General features: G+C 44.9%; 1 protein-coding gene across 1 annotated transcript in view; it reads right to left on the minus strand.

Annotated features, from left to right (window-relative positions):
* The window catches only part of eys (eyes shut homolog), a gene marked incomplete at both ends in the record, with an annotated part of 123,047 nt that overhangs the window by 10,339 nt on the left and 100,208 nt on the right, over positions 1-12,500 (minus strand). Inside the window, 2 exons of the mRNA XM_079729026.1 lie at positions 3,222-3,397; positions 9,566-9,786. Of these exons, the coding sequence (XP_079585152.1) occupies positions 3,222-3,397; positions 9,566-9,786 (397 nt within the window). The remainder of the gene's footprint in view (positions 1-3,221; positions 3,398-9,565; positions 9,787-12,500) is intronic.

Raw genomic sequence — 12,500 nt, forward strand, 5'->3', positions numbered from 1 at the left:
GCATTGAGTCGTACTTGCATTCCCACTCAATGGCTCGGTGCCGAGAAGCGTTAACGGTCACCAATAGATGGCGCTAGTGCCCCACGCTAGAGGACAGCCCAGAGCTGATAGCGTTCTGTTTTATGAATGCAATGAAAAGATGGCCTGCTTTTTCGAGTAGTCACCCCTGCATTCCCATTTTACTTTCATTAATAGCTCTTCAGAAAGAATTCTGGCACACATGCGCCTTCGTTACACCCCACCATCCCCCCGCATAATATGCACTAGAATAGCTAAATCATTCTCAAAGATGATCAATTTACACCGGTGGGCTTATGCATTCAGACTGCATCGGTGATTCAATAATGTATTCCTTGTCTCCCGCCACGGCCCACTCAAAACACCTGATTTTACACCAGAGACCCAATGTAAATCCACCCCCCCCCACACACCCACCCAGTTCATGATATCACAGTGTCGTGTTTTTACAGGGCAATCAAATCTCAAAACGCATAATGGAGGATGGTCGTATCACCTACCCCACCGCAGATAGCTTGCATACATTTTTTGTCCCTCCCCCCTCCTTCCCTCTCCCTTAGCCCCGGGCTACAGCTAAGTGGGATCCAACACACCCCTCTGTGTGTCTGCGTGCTGCTGTTTGCCTGTTGAATTATTAATAAAGCTTAGATTCTTTTTTTTCCCCACTCTTCTTCGTTTTCCTTCCTTTTTTTTCCCGCCCCTGCTGCTGCGGCTGCTGCTGTTATTACCCAGACTGGTCACTGACCGGTCACCTCCTTACACCCACCGGCTAGTCTGAGGCCAGGTATGTCGGAGCTCATCGGCTCGCGATGACGATCTCTCCTCGCCTCCGGGGTAACAAGTGGGCAGGCTTCTCCGCTGTGGCGGTAGCCTTGGCTGGCGAGCGGGTCTCGCCCACCTGAGCGCAACGCCGTGCCCCAAGCAGTGGGTTCAACGCCGACGCACACAAACACACAACACGCACCGGCTGTACCGAAACGTACTGACGTACCCAAACACAACACGCACCGGCTGTACCGAAACGTACCGACGTACCCAAACACAACACGCACCGGCTGTAATGAAACGTACCGACGTACCCAAACACAACACGCACCGGCTGTAATGAAACGTACCGACGTACCCAAACACAACACGCACCGGCTGTACCGAAACGTACCGACGTACCCAAACACAACACGCACCGGCTGTAATGAAACGTACCGACGTACCCAAACACAACACGCACCGGCTGTACCGAAACGTACCGACGTACCCAAACACACAACACACACCGGCTGTAATGAAACGTACCGACGTACCCAAACACAACACGCACCGGCTGTACCGAAATGTAACGACGTACCCAAACACACAACACACACCGGCTGTAATGAAACGTACCGACATACCCAAACACACAACACAAACCGGCTGTACCGAAATGTAACGACGTACCCAAACACACAACACAAACCGGCTGTGTTGAGACGTCGTACGAGGGGTTCAACGGCGTTGTACCCCGGTCACCGGGGGGGGGGGCATTTGTGTCAGGGTGCACGTGGTTCTGCGTCGGCACCGCGGGGTACGTGACGTGGTGGAATTAGGTCGGGTTGAGAACACGCCGACGCGTATTAACAAGACGTTGAGGATGATGAACGAAGCAAGGGCGAGAGACAGTGATGGCTCGTGTTTATTTCAAACGAAGAGCGGCAGCGTCGGCTCAAGGTCGCCTCCGACCGCACGGGTTGGACGCTGTGAGACAACACGGACGAGTCCGTTTGGGTGAGTGTTTCTATTTCACCCTCGCCCAGCGAGTAGACTCTCTGCTCCCAGACAGAGAGACTCGGCTCTCCAGCGAGCGGAACGCCAGAGGCACAGAACATGGCTCGATATGTTTGTGTTGAGTAAAGACGGGGAGAGCAGGGAAAAACAACAGCAAAACAAGAAACCATTAAGGCCGTTCAGATGATTTTACGGCGTCCCCAACTGCCAGCTGAATGGATGCCGCTATACAAAGCGCACCAACGGTTCAGTTTATTGAAGCAAATTAGAATTAAAGAACAATTTGAGATTAATGAACGCACAAGGCAACAGTTTCCGTTGCGATATGTTGCCGTTATTGTCGTGTGTTTGAGACCATTTGCCGCTCGTTTAATAGCCTCTTTGGTTTCTGTTCTTTTTTTTTAAGTAGGACATCGGGACCAAAGGGGGATGTAAAATATGAAAAAGAAAAAAGGAATTCTGGGTCACGTCTGGTGCTAAAGGGGAAGGAAGATTGAGGCAATTTCACAAAAAAATATGGATTCCATTTTTCAAATCAAGCTACCACCACAAGCAGTAAAAAAGAAAAAAAAAATCTCATTTTCCCGCCAGAGTGACACATCTGCAGAAAGCACCTTCACGTTCAAATGCACCAAAGCTCAGTTAAGTTAAGGAAACCTCGGCGCGGTAATCAATATTAACTCCTTTATCTTATCCGCCGTGATCGGGATCAGAAATGCGAATGTCAGCCATTCCTTGTGTGACACTCGGAGAGATTAGAGTCCACTGGGGCGTCTGGAGGAGTCTGTCTGGGGGATGTGTCGCATGGCCAGCCCCCCGCACTCTGCATATCCCCCATGCCCCCTCCCCCACTCTGCATATCCCCCACACACACACACACACACACTTCCTGCGTCACCACCCTGCTTTCCCGCTCTGTTGGCAGAGACAACAGGGGATCATCTGAGGCACGCCGCCTCCGACCAGGGAAGTCTCTGACTTCACCCGGCGGTCCCTTCAGCGCGACGGGGACCTGTTCGTGTCGTTTGACCCGTCGCGCTTCAGAGACGAGGGTTTTGTTTCTTTTTTCAACGTGAATCTTTTAACCTAATCCATATTGAGTGCGACCGCATTGATGGTGAGATCAAAGAGCCACCGAGGGAGAAGGACGCTGTGTTTTATGCATCCGACAAAGCACGGATTGAGCGGATTACCCAGAAGTCAATGCACCTCTGGCGTTATTTCCTGGAGGGGTTTCAAGCTGTTTCATTAACTGCTTTGAAGAATGGGGCTCTTCTTATCACAACCATTAGGGCCGTGTCCTAACACCTTTTGCATACATCCAAACCCTCGACGACAATCCATACACCGCCTGGACCCGGCCCAGCACCGAATCGGCCCCACCTTAACGCCATGGAGCGGTCGCTGCGGTGGTCGTCGGGGGCGGTGTGCGGCCCTACCTTCGTCGCACAGGAGGCCCTGTCTCCCGTAGGGACACAGGCACACGTCCCCCTGGGGGGCCCGGGAGACGCAGGTGGCCCCGTGTCCGCAGGGGTCCCGCTGGCAGGCGCTGAACTGGCACAGCTCGCCGGTGAAACGCGGCGGACACTCGCAGAACCAGTCCTCCGCCTCGCAGCTGAGAGACGGACGGGACAGACGGGCAGGCGGGAGAAGACGGGCGGACGGACGGACAAGACGGACAAGACAGACAGACGGACGGACAGACAAGACAGACGGACGGACAGACAAGACAGACGGACGGACAGACAAGACAGACGGACGGACGGACAGACAGACAAGAAGGACAAGAGAGACAGACAGACAGACAGACGAGAGAGACGGACAGACAGGCAAGACGGACAAGACAGACGGATGGACAGACAGACAGACAGACAGAGAGAGAGACAGACAGACGATACGGACATGACAGACGGATGGACAGACAGATGGATGGACGGACAGACAGACAGTGAGACAGACAGACGACACAGACATGCAGATGGACAGACAGACAGACAGACAGACGATACAGACATGACAGACGGATGGACAGACAGATGGATGGACAGACAGACGACACAGACATGTAGATGGACGGACAGACAGACAGACAGACAGACGTCGTTATTATAAAAGAAACGCTAGAGTAGGAGAACAAAGTAGTTGACGTTACAGCACGTCGTATACAATTTACTCCCATTTGTGTTGCTTTTTGATAAATCAGATGTGGGCTGCCAGGGCCTCAACAACCGTCAAAAGAAAAAAAGGACCGGATAGCAACACAAAATAATGATAATCCCACAAAAGGACGAAACATCTTCAGTGCATCAGCCTTGGAACAGCTCAAATACAGTTGACTGCTCTGACGTGGTGCAGAGCGCAGGTGGCGAGAATCCCCCGCCCGAGCCGAACTCAAGGCGAGCCGTCGCCGAGGAGGTCAAATGTGTTCACGAGGCCGACATGAAAGACGTAGCGGGATAAATAAAAACGAGAGAGCACCAAAAATGCAGGAAAATAAACAGTTCGGAGGTGGGTTGCAGAAAGCGCTAAGTCAGAAACACTACCCCCCCCCCCTTGGAATGGTGCGCATCCATATGTGCTTTATCTCCCCTGGCAACGAGTGAAGGTTGGTGCGCTCGCATTCAAAGGAACGTTCACTCTGGGATGGTCTGTGAAGCGCCCAACCTTTCCGATGGATGAAACCAGATGCAGAGAGCATTGGTGGAGATCTCAGAAACCATCCATTAATAATGGACTCTGAGAAGCCTCACCGCAGGATGTATCCCCGCTTCTCCAAAAAATAAACCGCCGTCTTGGAAATGAAATATTTAGGCGCTGTCACTCGGGTTGAGGATCGTTAGTAATCATGACGAAGAGGTACAAAGATTCTCTGGGAACGCGGCCGTTCAGTTCGGTTCATATCTCTGTTGGTGTCTGTTGGTTCATTAATGTGAACGATAAAGAGAAAAGTAAAAGGTTTGTTTAGAAGATAGAGAGAGAAGCGCTTGATGCTGTTGCAGATTCTACCTTTGGGTTGTCGAGTTCTAAAGATTAGTGTCTCCTAAAGAAGACACTAAAGAAGACCTTTAGATTTTTCTTCCATGACATTATATGAATAAATAAACACGTTAAGTTTTGCAAGTTGGGAAAAAACTGGAAGAACGAAGCGTGACACTTATGTAATGACGAATTACATTACAGGTTTGTGTATGTTTATAAAACACAGTGAATGCCATCCTACATGTTTATAGGTAGGTGCAGAGCAAGTATTTATAGCAAGACGTTTTCCAAATGCCTTGTGCGGATGACACACTCACATTGGCTAAATGATTGAAAGAGAGACTACATTTTTAATCTTATGAGTTACAGATAACATGATTAATAATTCACCGCTTATCTTGTGATTTCTCTGTCAGCTGGAACAATAAGCCGTGCAAGTCCATACATCTTTCCACATTATCCCCTGTAAGTTATTAACGGTCTGTGTTTCCCTCTGAAGGGAAAGTGTCTGTGTCCATGGGACTGGTGATGAGGTCTTCTTAATAAACCCTGTTGGTGCTGTAGAAAGCTCTCAGGCCTCAGCCTCAGTTTGCATCGGGGGAGAAAGGACAAACTACCGCTTTATTCCCAACATGTGAGATCACCATTTAGTTGACCATTACAGACTCCCAAGAACTCTCTGATGCCACAGGGCGCTGGGAGGTATGAATCGTGGCTTGCTTTATGGCCCAGTTGAATTGGATTACCATGCTATTAAAGTTAAAGTCCCTTTCTCGGCCCCACACACGGCGCAACACAACACTCCCGATGAGGGTTTGTTTTAGAGAGGAATGCTATTTTGTGTTTTCTCTACAGCAGCCTTCCTCCAGCCATTGGTTTTTGTTTGAGTGTGTGGTTCGATTGGATCCTGAGCACAAATTGAAATTGTATTTTGGGTCCCCAGATGAAAGAGTTTAGGAACCCGGGCTTTATAGGATACCGTAAAATAAAAGCTCTATACATTAAATATAATTAAATTTTTAAACGCGCCAATTAATAATCGTATGCCCTGTTGTTGATCCAACCGGTCAACCCAAAGGTTCAAAAGGAGTTGCATGTTTTTTGTACATATTTCCTCGTCGGTACGGCGGTCTCAGCCGAGGTGAAGGGTACACAAAGTGCATATCAAAACAGACCCTTCTATTCCTGACAGGGGAGCTACATGTGGAACGCAGACTTCATTCACCTTCTTTGTCTGGCAGGTTACATAACAAACACACACGCACGCACGCACACACACGAGCACAGCTCCAGCATTGACGTAACGCCAACTCCCTTGAGCGAGTTATAATAAAATACAGTTTTATAAAATAAATGTTGTGGAGAAAAGGGCGGTTAGTGTCTTCATGTCTTCGCCTCAAGTCGCTGAATGAGCGTATGTTTAGACTATCACTCGTGTATGAACCCCGACATCCTCTCTCTCATGCTGTCTCTTTGTCCATACAGAACCACTGCATCGCTTCTCCGTGACACTTTAAGCAAGCGCTACATCCCGACGACTGTATACACTATGTCAGGGTCGTAATCCCTACAATGTAGCCTCGGCTGCGTTCGTTCTACTCACATAGTCTGCCATTTCTAAGCGCAGTTCTGCTCAGCGGAACGGTGTGTGTCGACAAGGCGGAGCAGGCCCAGGGCCAGAGTGATGATTCAGGACCGTAGACACCTAAACAACGGCCTGGGGCAGATGGTACACTCAGGGCCCTATCTTGCATCCAGCGCAATTGACTTTCTCACTGGCGTCTGTGTCGTTGCTAGTTTGCAACTGGCGCAGAGCGTTCTTTTCCCTCCACCGCCAAGCATCGGTAAATTAGGGAATGATCTTGATATCATTGCTATTTTGAAGTTTCAGAAATCACTTGCGCCACAAACCAGGAAATACCTGGTTTAAAGTCAGTGGCGCGATGTTCAGATGCAATTTTAAGGGCGCATGCATAATGTTGCTTGTGCACCTCGCGCATACACTTTGCTTCTCTCATCTACCTAGCCTTCTCTCAATCTTGGTAAACTGTTTGGGAAAGAACAGCTGATACAGCGGTAATAAGTTGTACTTTTAAATCAATGCATCTGCAAACACCGTACAGCAAACACATATTTTCCTGACACAGACATCGTGTACATGCCCATAACTTTTAGGATTGATGAGTATTTGATCGTGAGAAAACATTGTTTTACCGCGAGTGAGTGTTAAAAAGACTGCAGACACGCTGTCAAAATATCAACTCGTCAGATTCAAATGCGCTCATGGCTCTTAAAGGGGATGGGAGCTGGCACTCTCATCGGTTTATTGCACGTTACGCCCAAACCACACCTACGGGTAATTAGGCTACTTCAGACCAACCCTTTTTAGATATGTGATTTTTGCGCCGGTAAAATAGCAACATCGCCATAGAACCGCCCTCAAAGCTACTTGCGCTTGGCGCTTCTCACTTGCGTTTAAGACCGTTAAAATAGGGCCCTAAATGTACTGCACTAATACTGAACATTCAATACTGGATCTTGCACCGCATCTGTACACATATACAGATGTGGTTAAGGGAAACATCAATGCCCTACGAGTGCAAATAAAGGTTTGAAATTGAAATGAAATATATATATATATATATATATATATATATATATATATATCTATATATATATAGAGAGAGAGAGAGAGAGAGAGCTTTGTATACCGTGATTTAATTGAATTGTAATTCGTTGTTTGGTCTATTTCATCAGTATTTATTATTATTATATTATCATTATTATTATCTATTAGTACTTTATTACAATTGTAATTAATTATTGTGTGTTGATCATTTATTATCAATGTACCGTCAAAGGAGCATTGGGAGTGTTCACTGCTAGGCGGAAAGGTATGATTCTGTACGTGACGAACGCAACCTGACCTGGATCTATGACAAACACTGCTTGGCGAATGGATAAATAGGAGAGAATTACCACTCCACACACTCAACATGCAGGGAAATCTATGCTTTGAATGGACTATCTGAGACAGGCCTTCAGTGAGCCTATGGACCTTCATGTTCTGCGTACACATGTGAGATTGTGTACGACGACATGTTACAGGGCTGTGCCAATAGCAATGTTCAATGCATTAAAGCAATCTTTATAAATGCATGACCTAACGCCATAGCTGCATGTTGTCACCAGATATGCAGTTCCTTTGATGGCCTCGTTTCTTACATACTTCTGTAAAACGTATATGGAAATCCATTTCTACAAGGGCTCTTTGTTAGAATGCCAAAAGATGGATTTTCTCCCTTTATAATAACAATAATAATACTTATAATAACAGAAGATATGGATGTATGGTTTAATTAAACACTAGACGTGAAGTGCCCCCGATAGCATTCACTAATGCTTATTATTTTTAAGTGTGTCAAGGCAGAATGACAAACAGACACAAACACACAAGGGGTCCGACGGATCCTTTTTGATTAATCTTATCCTTCAGAAATCAAAGACGCATTGCAGCCAACAATGTAATGAGCAACGTTCATGAGAATCCCTGTGTACTCTCCTGGGAAAACATGGAGTTGTTGTCTCATTTGATTTTTGAAGTAAAAAATTGTTATTTAAGAAATAAAAAATATGTTTTCTAGAACCAAATATCTCAAAGTGCTCCATTAAATCAGCCATGCACACAAGCAATACAAAAACAAAAAAATCTGAAAAAAGTAATCTTTAGTTTTTTCTTCCTGATATTTAAAATGGAGTCGTTGACATTCTTTTTTTTTTGCGTCTCGTTGTTTTCTGGCCATGGGTCAGCAGCTCAACGAACACCTGCAGTGAGCCTAAAAGATCCATAAACTACCCTTGGTTCTCCAGCATAGCAGCCAGTCAGGGTGGCTGCTGTACCGGGCCTAGCTTCAGTCTTCCTCTGTGTTTGGCCAGCCTTCATCTTGGGGGAGGGTGCCTTCGCATTGTTCAGGGGGTAAGAGAGAAACGCTCCTCCACACGTTTAGGGAGTTTAATCGGCTAGGAAATCCGACGTTCCTGCTTTTGACAAACTAATGAGGACGTTTTATTTCAATGTAGCTCTTATCCACGGCCAGTTGGCTAATGAGGCCTGTTAATTGATTCTGTCTCGTTTGCTTTACTTATTTAATAATTTCTTTAGCTTTAGGCATATTTAATTACCTCAGGTGAAGAGTGAAGAGTACCTACATTTTTTCTAAACATTCCTAAAAAAGGGAAATGAATGGGAAGTGGTAGGGAACTTACCACTTCCCATTAATGTGTGTCTCTGACTCTGTTGAGTTATATGTTCTTTAATAGAGGAAATATAATACAATAATTCAATTTATTCTTACACTATTACTTACCTACTTGAATAAAATGGTTAAATTAATAGATTAATCAAAAAATTAATCAATAACAAGTTATAGATAATCAACAATTATTTTAATTATTATATCAATATTAATTTAAACGAAAATAAATAAATATAAAGAGAAAAGTCGACTCTCTAGCTTTCAATTAAATCCTGTTACATTTGTTAGTTTTAATCCGACTGTACATTACTTTGAAAGGATGAACCTCAGCTTCGTGATTTAGACCTCACTTGACCTCACTCCCAGAGGTCCATGGTGCAATGGTTTTTTTCAACGCTGGGATGCTGACGGCGTTTCCCGCCATTTTTTTTTTCTTTTGGCGGCCCTCAGTTAAATTTTGCGTTCCTAAACTGGCCCTCAGCTGTCAAAACCATGAGAACCCCTGGTTTAAATAATAAAAACCAAAAAGGGCGACACTAGGGGCTCACCCGACGCAGGTTCCTCCGTTACGACACGGGCGCTCCCGACAGACGGGCAGGTCGCAGTTCTGGATGTTCCTCCCCAGCGTTGCCTCGCTGGGCAGGAACACGTCCCGGGCGTTGACCCGGAGCTCTCGGACGCAGCCCACCAAGGGCAGGATCCCTCTGGCACTGGCGTGCACGGCCTGGTGGGGGGGCAGGCCCCCCAGGAACACCGGTCCCATGGCCGCCTGTTGACCGCACGAAGATAAAGGGGGTCTTTAAGACGAGTACCGGAGAATTATCTTTTGATTCACAGTGTTTGATATGAATTCCAAAATGTGTCCCATGTGTTAGATGAGTACAGTTTTCACCCAGTTTTCAATGTAAAGGGAAACAATTGTGTTTTGTTTTTGGCCTTATGTATTTGTGAATCACTAAATAATGCAGTGAATCAAAAGGTCAACTAACCCTTCAAAGCATACCAGGCTGGACTCATAACTTGAATCATGCTATGAGCCCAAACTTAATGTTCCAACCAAAAGTTTGTATCATAATAAAGTACAAACTTGAAAAGCATACCCCAGTTTTCACTGTCAATTTCACCATTATTTCTGTTTCATGATTTCAATGAAACATTCAAATGTCTGTCCTATTCTGAAATGCCTTTCAGCCTTTTAAGAAACTATACAATGCCAACAACCTGGTTGTTTTGCAGCTTCTGACAATTTTCCACATTGAGCTCACACACACGCTACATCACAGCCTTACTGTGGGATACCCCCCCCCCCCCCCCCCCCATTTAAATGTTCACATCTGAATTCAATCTTCGAGTCGATAAACAGATATACAACACGGTCGTAGCCATTTATGTGATGTGATGTTTTAAAACAGAGGCGAAACAAAGTGCAATTGAGCTATTGATCGGGTATCAATTTGCGAATGCGTGCCGTTACGATGACGTTACTCCGCTATGAGATCGTCTATGGTATTGACCAAGTCATTATGGAACCACGTGCCGCTAGACAAACAGCATCACGTAGACTCACGCAGATAAGTAAGCTGAAGGAGTTCAAATTAAATGTAGGAACGGTGCAATCGCTTTACAAGGACATGAAAACCCTGGGAAGAATAGAAGCAAGATTTCCCTCAAGGAAATGTGAATGGAATTCCGGTCACATTTCCTTGAGGAAAAACAATTATCACAAGATCGTTTTGCATGCAGTCTAATCAATAGGATGACTTTGATTTGGGTCTGACATTTACCAGTGGGATTCTGAAGCCTTCCCACTGCTCTGGAGTAATTTCGCCCTCATCTGTGCACAGCCTTATTACGGCTGCGTTGCGGGCGTATGCATGGGTCTGACCTATAAGCTGCCATTCACTGTGAAACACATTGAAAATTTGCCAGGAAAGGAGTCAAAAAAGTGACTGTCAAATTGCTAGGTATGGGAAACACAGTGGTACCATAAAAACCCTGGCAGACATTTACGAAATGGGCGAATTTAGATCCGTCCTTCCTTGGAGAACTTAGAAATTACAGCACCAAGCATTGTCCCGGGAAAACACTTTGCTGAGTAGTAAGGCCCAGATTCCTGGATAGCAGTCTTCAGAGTTTTTTAGGTCATTCATTTGAGGAAAGACATTTTCACATTTTCATTTTCATTCGTGCACGATTAAAAGCTGAACCGTAACGTCTATAGGACGTTTATCTGTATTTTTCCTTAAATAACCCTCCTTTCCTTCTAAATTAATTTGATGAGCAGGGGTAATTAGGCAGAATAAATACCCCGTGAACCGACCGCTTATTCTACCTTATGGACAATTTCACAACTGAGTCATAATCATCTGCCCCCCTACCGCTGTGTTACAGAGAAGGACAAATCTCATTTGGCATTGATTTAAAAAAGGCCATCTCTTAGGAAGGTTTTATATATATATATATATATATATATTTAATCCACACATTTAATATTTTTTTTGGTAACACTTAACAAAGGCATAATCTATTAAACATTAATTACCGAATTAAAATAATTAATAGTTCACGCAGAAATTAGCATTATTGTTAGCATAGGGGTTATCGATAGACTCAGGGATGGGTTAGGGTTATTAAATAATGCATAAATGAATACATCAGTTAACATGAACACTATTGGTAAACATCAACGTCATAAGTAAAGGATACTAGACTCTTTCATTAACTGAACTGTTAGTTAATGCTTAATACTGTATCATTACATTAAATGCTAAATAAAACACTGTTCAGAATTTTCATTGATGGGCAATGGTTATGTGCGCATACATGTTTATGAGCATATTGCTGTGGCTATGGTCAAACAACCCATGATTTTCTTTTATGTTACCTAGAGATGATGTTGGTCAAATGATAGGTGACCCAACCATAAACAGGGTTTTATAATTATACGGTAAGGGACATTGTATCAACAACTCTTACACACACAATGAGCTGCCTTCACTTTAGCTGTCAAGGTGTTACTGGCTAATAACATGTGTTTACATGTGAGATAACCACTCAGAATTGAGCCATTTATAGACTTGAGGGAGTCATGAGGTGAATATTAATAGCGCTGTATAACAACAGACAATAGGTGCAGTGGTGTTGATCAAATACTGTACTGAAATGATAAAGACTGGACGTAAATGAATTCATTCTCAGGAGAGGGGGGGGGGGTTTATAGCAACAGTAGATACAAAAAGACAATAAGTGCATTTGTGTCGTTGTCATACGGTATATAAATGATGGGTAAATTTACGATCAATGGAAATTGAAGATTGATTGTCTCACGGGAGTATCAAATGAAATATTCATGACAACCGTGGAGAGTTACAGACAATTAGTGCAGGGGTGCTGATGTAATACTGCATCATTTATGTTTACATACGATATCACCAATCAGACACGACCCATTGATTCATGCACAGGCGTGTAGTGAATGAAACA

Source organism: Pollachius pollachius (genome assembly GCF_949987615.1).
Source record: "Pollachius pollachius genome assembly, chromosome: 2".
Taxonomy (NCBI): Eukaryota; Metazoa; Chordata; class Actinopteri; order Gadiformes; family Gadidae; genus Pollachius; species Pollachius pollachius.